At 36.6% G+C, this 18727-nt stretch overlaps 2 protein-coding genes across 2 annotated transcripts; both read left to right on the plus strand.

Moving 5' to 3' along the window:
• Positions 1-13: 13 nt before the first annotated feature.
• On the plus strand, positions 14-13198 carry ercc8 (excision repair cross-complementation group 8). The gene is made up of 12 exons (XM_044112650.1): positions 14-410; positions 1159-1254; positions 1580-1681; positions 1886-2009; positions 3827-3908; positions 4818-4886; positions 6196-6262; positions 6979-7082; positions 8218-8342; positions 8887-9084; positions 10866-10961; positions 11941-13198. The coding sequence occupies exons 1-12, from the start codon at positions 334-336 to the stop codon at positions 12004-12006; spliced, it is 1206 nt and encodes a 401-aa protein (XP_043968585.1). The 5' UTR covers positions 14-333; the 3' UTR covers positions 12007-13198.
• Positions 13199-14149: 951 nt separating this feature from the next.
• Positions 14150-18455, plus strand: elovl7a (ELOVL fatty acid elongase 7a). Its single transcript, XM_044112651.1, has 8 exons — positions 14150-14229; positions 15619-15708; positions 15805-15995; positions 16352-16432; positions 16556-16612; positions 16691-16796; positions 16879-17015; positions 17110-18455. The coding sequence occupies exons 2-8, from the start codon at positions 15645-15647 to the stop codon at positions 17356-17358; spliced, it is 885 nt and encodes a 294-aa protein (XP_043968586.1). The 5' UTR covers positions 14150-14229; positions 15619-15644; the 3' UTR covers positions 17359-18455.
• The last annotated feature ends 272 nt before the right edge of the window (positions 18456-18727 follow it).

Raw genomic sequence — 18727 nt, forward strand, 5'->3', positions numbered from 1 at the left:
GCCGTTATTATTGTTTTTTTTTTTTTGCGTCATTAGGCAATATGGCTGCTTATTGTTTGGAACCGATGTGAAGCTAGTTAGGATTAATTCAAAATAACAATCAAAAATGCAATAATAGCACTTTACAGTACTTAGACGTTTTTAAATGCATAAAATGGTTTAACGCAAATCGTTTTGCTATAAAATGCTTTATATAATTCGCATATATTCCGCATGGATTGTAAACTCACCTTAGCTTCGGTGACATGCTAGCCTTTAAGCTATTTTAGATACCACTGGTCGAAATAAATTTGAGTTTTAATTTCTACAACCAAATTTCTTCACGTTGATGCAATGTTGGGATTCTTATCAGCAAGACAGGCCGGTGTGGATGACCCTTTGCGACTTAGACGTGCTGAGTCAACGAGAAGGTTAGGGAAAATATACGATGGCTATTAAATATGCTGACGTATTCTGTGGTAGATAGCTGGTTAAGTTAAATGGTTTGCAACACTGTTGTGCGGGAAAGTTCTAAAGACTCAAAATTAATATAAATTAGATTTTCCAATTCAAGTATTTGCCGTGATATTTAGTGGCTATTTAAACATCTGGTTAATCATCATGCTAAATACATTTTTGTATACTAACTGGAATATTTCAAAGGAAGCGTACCAAAATGGTATATTTAAATTCTTCTTTGCTACTTTCTTGAAATAATTTTGCTCTTATACCCTCGAGGGTCATGACCCTGATACATTTTTCATTTTGTAAGTCATAAACAGACAGGTGAAGGAACCCCTTGTCTAAAAAGTCGGGCTGTAATGATCGAAGTTGAATTCTAAATACTTTCTTCATCTTGAAGGAAAATTAAATGAGATCTTCAAAAAATCGTTGTGGAAAGTGATGATGTGAATCAAATATCTATTAGATGATTAGATTATTATAATCATCTTGCTTTACAATTATAATGTGTACTATTAGTATATGTGTGAAGAATATTATGAAACGTGCATGGACTAGAATCGTTCATCTTGTGGCAAATATTTATAGCTTTGCCTTTAACCTGATAACCTTGCAGATTTTTTTTCGGTGCCCCAATGTTTCTTCAGCAGATTGTTTTCAAAATCTGTCATCTTAATATCAGGTTTCATGCAATTTTACTCTTTCTCTATCTGTCAGAGTCCTCAGTCTGAAGCTAAATTCCGACAGAGATGTGGACCGGATCCATGGGAATGGGATTAATACCATTGACATTGATGCAATTGAAGGCAGATAGTAAGTTTACTCAGTCATCATTTTACTACAGTTATACTGTACAAGTTTAATGTTATTGTAGTTCAAATTTTTGTTTTATCATTGTACTGTTGCACATATGACTAAGACTTGAGTTTGTAGTTTATCAGTGCTGTCTGCTAACGTAATTGAAAAAAATAGTGGAAAAAGTGATAAGATCTCAATAAGGCAACATGTTTCCAATATTCTATTTTTAAATGTCAATTTACAAGCAGTGAATTATGTTAAGGAATGGGAGTCATGTAAAAATCATACATATTTAGACAAAGTAATTTGTTTTGAGAATTAATATTTTATCATTTGTCAGTATGTTGTCTGGAGGGGCAGAAGGAGTTATTGTCATCTATGACCTGCAGAACCACAGTGGGAAACAACAGTACACCTGCCGACCTGTCCGGACTGTTGGAAGGTAAATGTCAACTTATTTATTTCATCCGCTAGAGGGCAGCAATCTATTATTGTTCCGTTTTCAAGTTGCTCACAAGATGTTTGCAAGGATGTAACACAACACAGTAACTAATTTTCATTTCCTACCAATACTAAAGCATGAACAGAAAACACCATTTACTGTAGTTATGTCAGGAGGGTTTGACTATGAGTTTTGTCTTCACAGGTCAAGTCGACATGTCCACAAATTCAGTGTGGAGACAGTTCAGTGGTATCCTTATGACACAGGAATGTTTGTCTCTAGTTCCTTTGACAAGACCATGAAAGTGTGGGACACAGAGACCTTAAAAGTAAGCTATGATGTCTACAAACTTTATTTACTACAATACCTCATAGTGTTTGCTATGGTCTGCACAAAGCTTCCAACGCATCAAAGAGATCTCATTGTCTAAATGTATCAGTCCCCACAAGAGTTAAAGCCAAAACTACAAAAAATATATAGATGCTGCATTTAAAATAGAAAAACCTTCTAATAAACAGACCAGTCCTACACTGTTTTGATGGTTAAGTCAAGCAAAAATGGCTGAGCTTTTCACTTGTTGATGTTAGTATTTTTGTAGTTGCACACTTAGCTGCAAATAATCAAGTTTTCACTAAATTAATGCTGTTATTGCGCCTTAGATAACAGCAATGTTTTGCTTATTAAAAAAATAACAAAATTATTTGCAATTTTTATGTAATTTTGAATTACGTGTTTACCGTAAATCTGCAGATGTGCCAGTGTTTATATCTGAGTAATTGTCAGAATAATTGATAGAATAATAGATTACTAAAATACTTGTTATCAGCTGCCCTATCTTTAGGGCAGTTGTTTTTCAGCTGGATTTGGTGTCTCAGTGAAAGTGGAGGGATTTATGAATGTCGGGCCACATAGTCAAAAAACCTCCAGGCCTCTTCTAGAAAACTAACTGTTTAGAGGAACTTTATCTGTGATCACAAGAATTATTCGGAGCATCAAATCACCAAATCAGTGAACAAATGGCACAGTAGATGCCTGCAGATGCCTGCACAATCTGACATACCGTTACCTTCCTAAAAAAATAATAATAAGTCATTTTGTGCCACAATTGATACTGGCAAAAAATTCACTTTTGATTTTGGCCATTAGTTTAGAAGTTTACAAATTGGATAATATTTTCAAAGAAAATTGTCCAAATATTAATGTCATGGACATCTATGCAACAACAACAACAGTACTTTACTTTTTTTTAATTTTTCACCTTAAACATCTGTTTGATTTTTAACTTAGCTCTCCGAGTTATAGATCACGTTCATTTTCTGAATTGATTTCTTTTGCTATGCCACAAATTTTCTCCTTGTAGGAGAAAATTTCTAAGCTTTTTATATTCACCGTCTACCTCTTACGTTAATAAGTTCAGCATATTGCGTCCCCCTTTTTGCACTTCCCTCCACCTCTCGATCTGTCGTTCTTCTTTTCTGCTTCATGCATCCCACCATTCTACGTCCCATATGGCAGGCCCAGAGCTGTGCTAGAATTACTCTGGCACCACGGTTGCCTCTAAAGGTCGCAGAAGGGACAGAAAAGCACCCACTAACCTTTTTAAGTAGTTTACTCTATTTGTGTGTGAGTGCCACATAAATGCATGCTGTCTCCTTTTTCAAATGTGTTGTGTGTTTTGCATTGTTGTTCTCTTTGTCTTTTTTTATTTTTGTGTGTGACATTTGTATGCAAACAGATCCTCTTCTGTATGTGTGTGACTGAGTGTTTGTTCAGTCCCCCTCACTCCCCACCCTCTCCTCCTCCTCCCACTGGCACAGCCCATGCTCGTGCTGGCACTCACTGACAGATGGAGCACAGAGAAGCTTTTCATGTTTGCAGAAGAATTTGCATCGTAGCCACCAGTGGCTGCCCCAGTGAGCGCTGAGCTGCTGTGCCTTCCCTCTTTTATTCATTTTTTTCAATGATCTTTTTTTTTCCTCTCATTTTCTGCTGACATTTATCCTCACTAAACCATAAGGCTTCAATTAATCTTTATATTATATTTCCACTCGACATACTTATCTAAATATACACAAACCCGATTATAAATTGGTCCTTTTTTCTTTGTTTTTTTGTTGTTGTTGTTGTTTTTTTTTTTTTTTTTAGCCAGCTGAAGTGTTTGAATTTGAGGGGAATGTCTACAGTCACCACCTGTCGCCCATTGCCAGGAAGCACAGTCTCATCGCAGGTGTGTTTTCTCTCACCGTGACTTGTTGCTCATCCTATTAACAGGAAATGTCCTCAGAATTTTCTTGCACTTTTTGCATTGTGTTCAAACACAAAACCTAGGGCAGAAATCCCATTAGTTTATCTGTCTCTCTTCAGTTTTGTGCTTCATGTTGCTCCACAAAACAACACAGACCTGAACCCCTCATAACGCACCTCAGGCTGTAAAATGACATCAACCTTGAGGGGACAGAATAGGTTCAGAAACTGATTACATATGGGCACACTTCAGCGGAGAAGCATTGTCGGAATCTTGGTGTTCCCTGGTAACGGAGCAGGACCAGCAGGTTCGTCGGGCCGGCTGAGTGTGTGCTCTCACAAACACACCGATAAGTTCCTTGTCGCATACAGAAACCAGTTCCTTCAGCCTGCCTCCTTGGTTTAAGACCATAGGTGTTCCAAAGGTGATAGGCCTGTCAAACAGGTTACATGCATCCCCCACACCATGGCTTTGTTTCCATGGAAGCAAAGGCTTTTAAGGAAAACTTCCTGAAAAACAATTTGATCTCACGTATTTAATGTTTTGTATCAAGTCATATTTTAACCACCATCTAAAGCAATAGTTGGTTTTGTGAATGATGTATATCTATGTTTCCCTTTTTCATGACTTCAAAGGAAGAGGGCATGTGAGTCTGTCACTTATCACCAGTTGTTTTAACCAAATCTTATCTGTAAGATTCTAGAATTTTAATGTTGTGAAAAATATTCCGACAATTTACATGAGGGTAATTGCTGGATGCTAATAGGAAGAAAAGTTATTTTGAAACTATGTAAATAAACTTTGATTGGCATCATATACTTTGCTTATCATCTGTTTCTCTTTTGTCACTGTTGTAATTTAAGACAAACCTGTGTGTGTCTGTGCTTCTAGTTGGTACCAAAAACCCTAAAATTCAACTTTGTGACCTGAAATCTGGTTCACGGATCCACGTACTTCAGGGTTTGTGTTCTTTTATACAATTTAAAACATTTTTTAAATAAGGTTGATCTTTCTGTGCATAAGACAAAGGCATAGTTACAACATAGAATGTAATTGTTTTGTTAAAACTGATGTAATCATCTGGACTTTCTTAAATAAATAACTTTTACCTGTTGGCATTAAATCATCAAATGAATTTGACTTCACTGTTATATTTGGGATAAAATTAGACTAAATGTAATTGGAGCTAAATTAGACTAAATATTTGGAGTGATCAAAACTGAGTGTGGATCGCACCGGACTGTAGACGTCTGGTTATGGTTTTAATTTGTATGTTTTGTGAATAGCCCTGAGATTAAATTTTTTTTTTGCGACATTGCTCTGTGTAAATAAACAGAACTGTATTAAAATAGATTTAACAGTCAGAATTGGTCAAATGTTATATTTCGTGAACTCTTGCGGTAGAAATTCAAGAAAGCACCCAAATAGTTGATAGTCCTGAATAATAAACATTCTTAAAGTAGAATGGTGATTGTTTTTCTCAGAGTTGACATCCTTTTACATAGATTAGTGACATAGACTAAATTCAGGATAATAAAGAAAGTGCTTTCATTTTTATTGGACCTTAAAGAAGTCGTATTGGACACTAATTTGCATTTCAGAAAGGCAGAAGAACCAGTCTTGCTCAAACCCCCAATGCGAGGAACCACCAGAGAAAAAGGTATTTAAGTTGTTAGCAGAGCTTTAACCAGCCACGTGGCTAAAGGTTTATCTAAATGCATTCACAAAAAAGGGATCTTAGGTTTTTCCTGACTAGTTCAAATTTTTCTCTTTTTAAGTTTTTTTTTTTTCCAGTTTTAACTGATTCCGATTTTTCTTTTCCAAAAAGCTGTTAACGTCTAAAAGATAAAAAATAAATGCACTGCAAATTCTTTGATACAGGTAGCAGTTTTGAAATAATAAAGAAGTAGGAATTCTAATGTTATACCCATAAATGCACCAAAGGTTATATGTCTTATCTGTTATCTGATTTACAGTGAACACAAAAAACATTTATCAAAGGACAAGCTATTGGTTATTGATTTAGAAGCTCAAAATGGTTGGAGTTTGTTTTGAGGCATTTGATGAATAAAGTTTAAAATCAGTATGGGACTTGGCAATCACAAATCAGTCAACCTAGAGGAAATTCACCATCATTTCAAATCTCTGAAGAAATGATCGATGCATCTCTAATGGAAATTTTCTAAAACTTTGTAAGCTGTCTATTTGCACAGTATGTGTGGTTGCGTCCATATTTAAGTGTTAACCAGTATAATATTTGCATATCCAGGTCACAGAGCAGAAGTACTGGCCGTGCGGTGGTCGCCAAGATACGAGAACATCTTAGCAACTGCCAGGTAAGCTCTGCATTGCAGCAGTACCTATATATATATACACATATATATATATATATATATATATATATATATATATATATATATATATATACAAATATATATATATATATATATATATATATATACACACATATATATATAATTTTTTTAAACTGAATCTAGTTTGCAGTTTGAGCATCGTATTAAGACAATGCTAATTTAAATTGTCACAATCTCCACTATGTTGTGGCCCAGTTGATTGTGGCATATGACATCCCAGCCATCTGGCCACATTTAGAGTCAAGGATAATGGTAACACATCTCTACCAGACAGGCCATGCGGTGGTTTAGTGGCGCTGTCAGTTTAGCATATGGTGGATACAGTCCCCACCTATTTTCATGCCACATTAGACCTGCTAATTAACCCAGTGGGATCGGTGCACCACTCTGCCTTTGGATTGTAAGTGATTTTGAAAACTACTGGCACAGCGAGGAGCTTAGAGTAATGTACGGCTGTTATAATGAGCCAGCATGGTGGCAATTCCCAACAGAAAATTGACCTTTAAAAACAAGAATTAGGTTACAAACACTGTTGTAAATAAACAATATTGAGCTTCTTCTCTTTCATGCAGATGCCAGTTGAAATTAAAACACACTGGCTTGTTAGGACTGACGTGTCATGGATTAACAAGGAGAAAGTAAATGTGCATATAATGTCTTTTATTCCTTCCTCTAAGTGCAGACAGCAAGGTAAACGTTTGGGATGTGCGGCGAGCTTCAGGTAGTCTTTTCACTTTGGATCAGCACAACGAAGAAAAGTCGAAAGCCTCGTCACAAGCAGGTTAGTCTCCCAAGTATTCAAACCTTTATAGTAAATTATTATGAGCTTAGACACCATTAAGAATTATCATAACTATTTTCACTGTCCAGTGATTTTTGACCATCAATCGTACTATGTTGTACATAAATGTTATAAAAATATATCATAAGCCAATATAAATTATAGGAAAATGACTGCATAGTTGTAATTATGAAAGCTCTGTGGGTGCACACATGACTGAACCCATAAAAATACCTAAAGGCCTCGACTCCTTCTTGTGTTTGAACCGCATTAACTTGATGCATGCCTCAGCTGGTTCCTCGTGTTAATTTCTCTGAGGTATGTGTTTCTGTTAAACAGAATTTCTACAGTATTTAGAAATTGCAGATATAATTTATCAGTATTTTAGTAATTCTGGATAAATATGGAAGAGAAATAAATTGTAATATGTAGAAAAATTATTTTGTCTTTGCCAGTTTTTTTTTAAAAGATACATTTGTAAAAGATTAAATTCTAAATACATCTGCGTTTTGGCATCAGTCTTTACTTCTGAATTTCACATCAGCTGAAATTCAAGTTTCAGCTGATGAATTTAATCTGTCGTGTTTTTGATGTTTTTTTTGTTTTGTTTTGTTTTTGAGGTATCCAGATTAGAACAGCTTGAACGTGACCCATAAATATGTTGAAAATCTGTAGGGAATGCTTTTACTGAGAAATAAAAAAATTACCTAAAGACTAGCTGAAAAATCTGAAAATTTGACTCTGGGAAAGTTAATAATTTTTAAAAATAAATGCTAAAGGGGCACCATCTATTATGTGTGTGGTATTTTTGTTTATTTTTTATTCTCCTCTAACGTTTACGTATTAATATTTAATGTGTTTAATATTTAAAGCTAAACTGAAATTAGGCTTACAGATTTTATTTTTAAGCTGACTTTCTAAGTGTTTTCAAATTTTAATTTCACCTTGCAGACACACAGTTTTCCTATATATACACATCTCAGCTGTGACTCGTCTATTGAGTTTCCCAACGAGATTCAGTTCCAGCAGTTCTCTATTGAAACAAGTTTATGAAATGAAAATAACTTTGTTGTATATGTCCAGCAGAAGTGGAGGGAAATGTTAAAATCTAAATGTTTTGCATGTTTCTGATTAGAAAACACAGCCCATAACGGCAGAGTGAATGGTCTGTGTTTTACTTCTGACGGCCTTTACCTCCTAACCACCGGCACAGATGACCGCATGAGGCTATGGAATAGCGCCACAGGGGAAAACACACTGGTAAGATTCACAAAACCTGATTTTGTCCTCGTAGCCAACCTGGATTTAGATTTCGAAAGATACAGCTGCAGAAAAAAAACCAGCTTAACTTGCTGGACGTGTTTTCGAAACATGTACAAATGGCAAGTAAAAATGTATAAAACATACTGCATTCCTTTTCTTTTTCTGAGAACCTGGCTACTAAAATCTAAAATAAAAGTATGTGATATGGTTAATAAGCTTATGAAACTGAGGCACAGCCTTTACTTAACGACCAAAAGAAGCATATTTTGGGGTCAAATGTCAAACTTCAGTAACGATTATGTAATAGGACACCTTGAACCACCTTAGCCAGATGTCAAAGGAGTGAATCAGAGCTACAGTAAGTAAGAATCTGACCCAAAGAGAAAAGGTGAGGATGTATTATGCCCATTTGTATGTATTTTTCTAGTTTATGTGCAATGACATTTTTATCCATTTAGCAAGGAGAATGATTTAGTTTCATAATCGGTGTATAATATTTCAACCATCCCACACATCCAGTTTCTTTTCTTGTTTCTCTCAGGTGAATTATGGGAAGGTCTGCAATGAGAGCCGTAAACGGCTGCAGTTCTCCGTGTCGCACGGCTGCAGCCCAGAGTTTGTGTTTGTGCCATGCGGCAGCTCGGTGGCAGTGTACGCGCTGCACACAGGAGAACTGATCACTATGCTGCGGGGTCACTACAACAACGTGGACTGCTGCGAGTTTCACCCAGACTACCAGGTGAGACTCTCCAAAGTAACCAGGCGACACGTGGCCTCGTATCAGCAGCAGTTTTTTGTTCTGGATCGGTCCGACGTTTCTCTCCTGTATGCTTGGAAAATTCACGTCAGGCTGTCTGTCTTCTTATTTCATAAACCCATCAACTCAGCTCTCAATGTGACTTCCACTCCCTTTGACAGATAAGACTGCCGTGTCAACATTTGCATCCATAAATTTAAATGCAGGTGTTCCTGTGGAGCTGAAGAAGCAGTTACTCCCAGGCTGCTTGTCGTTTGTTCCCGTTTGTTCATAATTTCCCACAGTTAGTCTGTTTCCACACACATTAAGTTTAGTGCTTCAGTTTTATTTCAGTCTGTTACATCACTACTAAGATCTGCAACTGACATCTGCTTGGCCTGACTGACAGTTCAGGACTGTACAGCAGAATGAACGGAGCATCGACGTGACTGATGCTTCATCATTTTCTTGATTGTGTTATTTTAAAATTCCCATTGTGCCATTTAAAAGTAAATGAACGCAGTTCTGGACTTGTAGGCAAAAATATTAATTATTAATTATTTTCGGCTTCTAGCTTAGCTGCAAATCACCAAATGAAATAGAAACAAAAAGCTCATATTCATGTCTTTCCATTTAAAAAGGATTATTTAAAAAAAAAAACAAAAAAACTGGAACTTGATAGTTTGACCCTTCTGGTACAGAAAGTACTTGTTAGTGGTTGATGCATTGTTCCAGGTTGGTTTGGTTCAAAACAAATGTTAATGTGCTTTCACAAACTTTATTTTCTGTCAAATAGCCCCAAAATTGTTTACTATACGTTTCTCTTCCTCACTTTGTCATTTCCTTTTGACATTTCTATCTTAAGTCCTTTTTTTATTTTTCTTTCTTCGTCTTTGTTTTCTTTCCATCTTTTTTTTTTTTAGTTTGCCACATTTAAAGTCTTTTCATTGTAGAAATATCTCCCCTAAATTCTTTGTGAAATTTTGCGTGTATATTTTAAAAATCGGCAAAAAGAAAAAAGATAAGACAACTCTGGAGCTTTTAAATATTCTCATGAATTCTGCGTAACAGTCATATATTTTATGGTACAAAACCTCTAAAACTGCATGGCACGTTGGTAAACATGAACAGTTTTCTGCTGACTTTTATGTACATTAAATGTCAATAAAGTTTTGTTTTGGAGATGGACCAATTCTGATTAATCATGTAGGCTTATTACCATGTTGGACTTTTAAACAAACGGAAATATATTACTGATAAATGATCAAAAGAGCAACTAGATTGCTAATCTTCTGTTTGAACCTAAATATATTTTAACAATAAAGTCAGATGATAGTTATCTGTCTTTACTTTTCTGTTTACATAATACAGACAGACGTATTAGTTGTCTTTAAGGAGGGGCGCAGACTGAGTGTCATTTGACCCATGCCAGCCTTATTTGGTAGTTTGTGCATCCGGTGACACAGACACATTTTCAACGTGTGACGAATAATAAGAATGTTGTTTAGCAGCTCGTCACCACAGAGTTTCAGGAAAGGATATTTAGTCCTTAAAACGTACTTTTCCTTGCTTCCTGTTCAATTGCATTGAACTCAATCATTCTCAAAGCTAACTCAATGTCTCTGAGGAGACATCTTGCTCAAATTGATGTTTCTAGGTCCTTTAATCACTGTACACTTGGCCCCATACACTGACTTCCCAAGTCAACTTCCCAAAGCCTGGTGCCACTGGGAAGTTGTTGTGGGGACTTTAAGGTGACACGTAGAGATGCTGTTTGTGTGCAGGAGCTGTACAGCGGAGGTAAAGACGGTAACTTGCTGGCGTGGGTACCCGTCGTCCGCACCGCAGACGTGGAAGAAGAGCCCAATGGTGAAAATAAGGTACAGGCCGTTAAAAAGCTGAAAGTGTCACCAGAAGAAAGAATTCTGAAAATTAAAGAAACGTTTAAGATAGAGCTGACTTTATTGTCTGCTTTTGTTTTCACTATTAACAAGAGCAGAGATTTAAGCTCAGTGGAAAATCTCCACCCTTTTAAAGGATAGGCTGTAGGTCTGGTTTCAAAGCTCAGATGAGAATAGTCAAACAGGTTTTTCCTTCTTTTTTTCCCATTTGCCTTTAAACAGGTCTTTCCAAATCAGCTTCCAGTGTGCGTAATCAAAAAACAAACCCCTAAACACTTCATATGTATTTAGTGCACAACGTGCCTGAATCAGCTTGTAACTTACTTTGATTGATGCTATACAGTTTTTGTATCCCATAAGAAAATCCAACTGCCTTTGTTTGCCATTTATTCAGTGCCTAAACAGTAACTACATTTCAGCTCTAAACATCAACAGTATCAACACTCCTTTTACAGACATGGTTTGCCTATTGCCAATATTTTAATTAAAAAAAAAATTAAATGTATCTAAAGAAAAGCCTGTGAGAATCTCAGTGCTTTGAATTTAATTCTGCAGGTGTCCTAATTTATCTTTTAAATGGCATTTCAAGTTTGATATTACAAAGATTTCTGTTATATCCATCTAATTTTGTTTAACCGTTATTGTGTGAAGAGTGGTGATAAAGGCAGAAAATAGAGCCTCCTGTGAAGTACAGAAACGTGCTGGAGTGGTTTCATTGTTCCAGGAACAGGAATGAAACCACAGATGTCATCCTGGGAATTTGAATTATGTCAAGTTAGCTCTGTCTGGAACAAGGTGACACTCATCAGTTGTAATATGTCACAAATATCTGCTGTGTTAACGTAAGTTACATGTATAGTGTATTTTATGTAAATGTCTTATTTTTGTAAAGGCTCTATTCAGAGAAATGTGTCGTCTTCGCTTGCGAAGCTGATGTAGATATTTTAATTCCTCGCAGGCTGCTGCCAGCCTTTCTGCTGTGAACCCTGCCTTTCAAGACAATTGGAGCAGTGATGAAGATTAATAAGAAGGATCGGAACGTGTGGACACCCGAGACATGCCTAATAAACGTGCATTTAATTAAAAGCTAGTGTAAGGAATTCTCTTTTTGGGTTTATGCAAACTGCTGTTGTCAGAACTTCGACAGCAGAGACAACAGCCTTCAAAACTTGTAGAAATATGTAAGTATTTGTTTGTTGTTTGTATAGAACTATAATCAATGCTATGTTTGGAAACATTTGATACTAAATTATACATTTTCCGTTGCTGCGCTATTTTAAAGTGGCACCAAAGGGATCTTTTACAGGTAGAGCTCATTTTATAGTCCCATATTTTCACACTTTTTTTTTTTTTTACATCAATAAAATGTTATTTTCAAAAGTAATTTGATTTTGTTTTTGGTGTTTTCCATTTGTATTTTGAAAACCAGTGGTGCTTTGTAACACTATTCAAAAGCCTTGAACTTTTTTTCCATTTTATCATGTTAAAACCACCGACCGCAATGTATTTTATGATAACTTTTGGTAATACACCAACACAAAGCACTGCCTAACTGAAGTAGAAGGAAAATAATACATGGATTTCTAATTTTTTTACAAATAAAAATCTCTAACATGCAGTGTGCATTTGAGCCAGCACAACATATAGAACCACCTTTTGCTGCTGTCAGAGCTGCAGGTATTTTTGAGATTATGTTTCTACCGTTTTTGGACAACTACAGACTTAGGATCACTTTAGTGCAGTCAGATTGGATGTTTAATGTCCTGTTAACATAAACGTTCAAGTCTTGGCACAAACTGTCTGTTGGACTTTGACCAGGCTATTCTAACATAAAAATAATTTGATATAAACAATTTCATTAAGTTTACATGATGATGCTGCAAAGCGAAGCTCCAACCGCCTTCCTGTAACCTTTAACATACTTTAATATCTCTTCTGAAGAAACGCATTCCAACAGCATGATGCTGCCACTACCATGTTTCACCACTGTGTGTTCAGAGAGATGTTCAATGGTACATATTTCACATAGAGTTTTGTATATGGAGAAGAAAGTGTAAATTTAGTATCAATTCACCAGAGGACCTTTTTTTTTTCTTTTTTTTTTTACATATTTGGAGTATCCCCTATGTGGCTTGGGACAAACTGCAAACAGGATTTCTTTCAACAATGGCTACTCTTGCCATTTTTATTAAAACCAGTGCAATTTTGGCAGCAATTAAACACAGAAACATCCACTTATTTTATCAGTAAACGTTGAAACCATGTATCATTTGCCTTCCTCTTCACAATTATGCTCTATTTTGTGTTGGTCTCTCACATAAAATATCTAATAAATATGACAAAATGTGAAAAAGTTAAAGGCATTCTATGTTGGAGAAAGTAAATGTGTCTTTCTTGTCAGTGTATTTATTTTTTCCCCAAGTTGGACAGATTAGTGTGTATTTTGTTGGGTGACTTATCTCCAAAGAATGGGTAAGAGGATGCACTGTGACTATCTGGACAGGTCAATGGTTCACGGGAAGAAACCATGAACCATCTGATGATGTCATACCTGAGGGCAAAATAGGGGAATCAATACTCTAGAGGTCTTTTCAGATGACTTTTTTGCAGGTGGTTTTTGAAAAGACTTACCATTCATTAAAAGCACAAATTCTGCCTTTGTCCTTCAAGGGGAAATTTACATCTGTTTCTAAGATTCTTTTGTTAACCTCTCTGGAAACTAGGAGCAAGGACTGAAACCTCTCATTTGGGCAACACGCCTTTCAGTATTACACTTTGTCTTAAGTGACCGTGTAAACATCAAACCCAAACTGCTGATAGGAATATTTGCTCTGATCAGATATTGTGACTTTTTAGCGTATCTTCTTCAATCTTTTCTTGTCATCGTGCTGTGACAGAAAGAAGGCAGTGGAAAATACCGGCACTAAGCACTTTCGCTCTCTCACGTTCTCTCTCGCTCTTTCCTTTTCTCGTGTTTTCGCAAGCCAGAATTTACGTGGTTTGAAGATTTGTTCTTTCACTAAATCGTACATAGTTTTCTATGAGACATCGCTCAAGAATGGCCCTGTTGGACTACAAATTGACCAATCAACGAAATTAAGGGGCGTTGCTTAACAGATAGTCCCGCCCCTTTCTACCGGATCTAAAGGACCGTGCAAGCCAGACTGTGAGGCAGAGGGGATCATATTTGCCAAGAGGTAACAGGTGGAAAGATAACTCGACGGGATTCAGCGTTGGTTCATTAAAGGTGTGTACTTTAAAAAAAAAATTTTTTTTTTTCAATTTTTGAAAATTAAAAAGTGTGTAAAAAGTAAGTTTTGGTATTGACGCGACATCATAGGAACATATATTAAAACCTACATTAAACATGTATTTTTAATGGTTGTGAATAGTTGCTCGGTTCAGTAGCTACAGTGTTTGAGGAGTACCGTAGTAACGTGAGGAGCTACGAGTGAATTCATTGTTTGGATGCTTGACATGTATGCTTATCATATGTTTTGCTAAAGCACAAATTGTGGCATTCATAGGTCGGTTTGTCTATGTTTTGTAGATTTTCTGCATTAAGTTGAAATGTTTTCATTTTCTGGTGAACTTTGTGCACATCTTAGTAATTAGGCGAGCCATGGCAGCAGGAGCATTTTGTATCATCATCATCATCATCCATGAAAAGAAAAGGAGGGGGGAAACGTGAATTCGCGTGTCACGACATGTCATTGAGTTCGTTAAGGATGAGACTCAGACAGGCTTTTTTTTCTTCTTTTGCAATCAAGGAGGCACGCCTTGAGAAACCTGTCCAGAAGGGTGTTGAATGGGATGTTTGCTTTTTCAGTGATTTACAGTTTCCCCAACCGCTTTATTAGACCAGAGTAAATTAGTTGCTATGGAGTTTTGTTTAACCCCCTCCTGTTGCACTGACCTGTCAAGTGGCAGAAGTTCAGTGTTGACACAATTTCTATAATTTATTATTGGAATAATGTATAAACCTGTCAGGATAAACTTGAAGTACAGCTGTTTGCCTCACTGACTCTGCTCTTTATGCCAGGCTGCTGACACTCATAAAAATATATATATATTTTTTTACTCTTATTGACAGAATTGTTGTATTTATGGATATAAAAATACACACAAACTAGTGGATATTTACTTAAGGATTTAATTCACTTGACTTTTAAAGAAATACTACAAATTCATTTTGTCTGTAAATGAACGGTTTCCTAATTGGAAAGCTGAAAGATGCCCCTTTCCTACACATTGACGGTTTGTATTTTTCCATTCCTTTATGTGTGACTAATGGGGTACTAAACAGAATTCAGGCCTTACCAGATTCCTAAAATACTTCCTGAAACGTCTTTGTTACATTAAACGAAAGAAGACTGTCAGTTTTCCATGTATGTCTGACTTCTTATAGACTTCACTGTTTAGCGTAGTCAGTGTAGCTGTCTTTTCTTCATCACTCACAGAGATGTCCTTGCATATTCTAACGGTAAATGAAAATACTTTTTTTTTTTTTTTTTTTTTTTTTTTTTTTTTTTTTGTAGGTGGAAGAAAAATGTATATGCTCTACCCTTTCTCTAAATGTCAGTGAACTTGAGGGAAACAAACTGACACTGTAACCTTTTGCCTTTCTTCCCCTTAGGTTGAACTGCTGGGATCTTGCCCGAAATGGAGATTTTTAATCTTAAGACCTCTGTTGCACACATTTATGATGAGTTCATCCAAAATGCGGGTAAGTCTTGCTGATAAATGCTCCCTTTTCCCCATAATTTAATCTTCAGTCTGCTCATTTTATGTAAGCCTTGCTAATCTCTCTATTCTGTTGCAGATTCACGGACAGAAAAGTGGCTTCTCATGTCGTCTCCTCTTCCCCAAACCATCATCATCGCAGCTTACATCTACTTCGTCACCTCACTGGGCCCTCGACTGATGGAGAACCGGAAAGGCTTTGACCTGAAAGGAGTCCTTATTATCTACAACTTCAGTGTGGTGGCTTTGTCACTCTACATGTGCTATGAGGTGTGTTTGGGCTTCAGTTTCTCTTCACATGGGGCGGCCCTGGAACTTTACTGCTAATAAATTGCTATTGAATGAAGTCAGAGTCTGTAGTACTGGTCTGAGTGATGAGTAAACATGAGTATTTCCTCATCTTGGATTTCTGAGTCATTGTTGCACTGTTGGGGAGTTGGATTTAACTGTTAACCAGATTTAGTCTTTCTTGAAAATGCTGCTCTGCAACATGTCAATATTTTTCTTAGTTAGTTTTTTTTCTCCTTGTTTTTCAACGAACTTGTGTTATTTCTTTTTTTTAAATACAAAATGAGTTGCATATATTTCTTAGCTCATCTCTTGCTGTTCTTTTTTCCTCCCTTCAGTTTGTGATGTCAGGATGGGGAACTGGATATACATTTCGCTGCGACCTTGTTGATTACTCTGACTCGCCGCAGGCTGTGAGGGTAAGCTCACTTTTTTACACCAACTAGTTTAACTCCCTTTTTTTTTTTCAATTATTCTAAGCTCCTCATCAATGTAAATCTGTTTTCGTGTAAGAGTGTTTAAATCTGAACTTTCTCCTCCAGATGGCAGCAACGTGCTGGCTTTTCTATTTCTCAAAGTTCATTGAGATGCTTGACACGGTAAATGAGACAACTGTTCACTGCATAGCAAGATAAATGTTTCTTTGTGCTGTTATTAAACTGAATCCCGTTCTGCAGATCTTCTTTGTGCTGAGGAAAAAGTACAGTCAGGTGACATTTCTTCATGTCTATCATCATTCCATCATGCCCTTCACCTGGTGGTTTGGTGTTCGTTTTTCTGCAGGTGAAACTGATTTTCCCTGTGATGTCACAGTAAGAGTATTTGTGATATTGTGATGTTAATCCAGACACACTCCTTGTTTCAGGTGGACAGGGAACTTTTCACGCCCTTCTGAACTGTGTTGTCCATGTTATCATGTATACATACTACGGGCTGACCGCCATGGGCCCCAACTACCAGAAGTACCTCTGGTGGAAGAAATACCTCACTACGATTCAGCTGGTGTGTACCCTGAACTTTTGTTAAAATATTCCGTTTTTAAATTCTCTTCAGCCAGTTTCCGGATGCCAACTTTATTTTCTTTGCTTTTCCTCAGATCCAGTTTGTCCTGGTTACCACCCACATCTCTCAGTACTTCTTCATGGAAGACTGCCCATACCAGTTCCCCATCTTCATATACATCATCGGCCTATACGGCCTGATTTTCCTGTTCCTTTTCCTCAATTTCTGGTACCACGCCTACACCAAGGGCAAGAGGTTGCCTAAAGTGCTGCAGGCTCAGACATGGGGACACCACACCAACGGAGTCATGAATGGAAATGTAGATCATGACAAATACCAGTGATGCATATTTCTGGTGATTTTTTTTTTTTTTTTTTTTTTTTTTTTTGTGTAGTTGACTTTCTTCACACAAGCAAATCACTGTAGTGAATTGGGATGCCTCCCAATTTTTTTGTTGTTGTTTTTGGACTATTTATGCTGGCTGTTTTCTATATCTGTTGTTAAAGACAATCTTTAAATTATAGCCAAACCTGACCCTTACCTACAATATTGAAAGGCTAAAAGCTTTTACTTGACTTCTGTTTATATTTAAGGTGAAATTTTGCTACAGAGACTTTAAATCCATGTTTTTTTTATAATGTAAGTCTCAAACTGACCATAGAGCTGCTGAAGGTGAAATTGGATGACCCTCAGTTGTACAGATCAACTGGAGTTTGTTAAAATTTTACTCCTATCTATTTTTCTTTTTTTTTTTTTTTGTTCATCTCCATTTCTCCTCAGACTTCAATTATATTTGTTCTTAAGTGGTGCACTGAGATGTTAAAGTTTGTTTAGTTCACTTGCTCTGACAACAATGTCAGCATGCTACACGCTGTTTACTTTTGGTAAAGCATGTACGGTCACTTCTCCACAGCAGCTGCAGATGGAACAGACATGCAGTGAAAAGCCAAGTCTGATTGCAGTGGCATCGGTTTTCATTCCTGTCTCCGTTCTCCTATGAAGCAACGTTGTGAATCCCCAGTGTAAACCTAATGGACTGCCGTGGTTCTTATAGGATCCAGAACAGGCCTATCAAACCACAGCTGCAGTCTTGACCGAGGCATACTGCACAATAACAGTTAATTTTTAGGCCGAGCACTCTTACTTTTGAGCTGTGTGCTAATGAGGTTTTTCCATGGTTAGTGCCTTTGACTGTCAGTTTTATATCTATTGATCTTAATTGTGACCATGAATGTAACGCTATGGTGACCGAGGACACAGAATTGAGCTTTGTGTGGAAGGAGTTCCATCTTTTAATGAAGCATGAAGATTTCACAAAAGGTTTACTGATGAGTATTTTTTCAGATCCATTTATACCAATGAGCAATATTGTAAAGACACTTGTTTATATTGTATTTTATATGTATTAATGTAAAAAATAAACAATGATTGTACTTTGAAGCTGTTTCTCAATTAATGTATTCAAATTACACATTACCTGAAGTTCCTTGCGGACGTCCTGCCATCCGTTAAATTTTTGCCACATTTTAGGTCGCAGCGTTTAACAACTTTAAAATTTAAGTTTGACTTACTACCTGGTGCAGAACAGTGAAGTGCATATATCCGTTTTATCAATCTTAATCGTGACCATGAATGTAACACTATTCATGGTCATAATGAATAGTGGTCACTATTCACGGTTAAAGTGCCTTAACTTCATGAGAAAAAGAACT

The sequence above is a fragment of the Gambusia affinis genome, linkage group LG03 (assembly GCF_019740435.1).
Source record: "Gambusia affinis linkage group LG03, SWU_Gaff_1.0, whole genome shotgun sequence".
NCBI classification, from domain to species: domain Eukaryota; kingdom Metazoa; phylum Chordata; class Actinopteri; order Cyprinodontiformes; family Poeciliidae; genus Gambusia; species Gambusia affinis.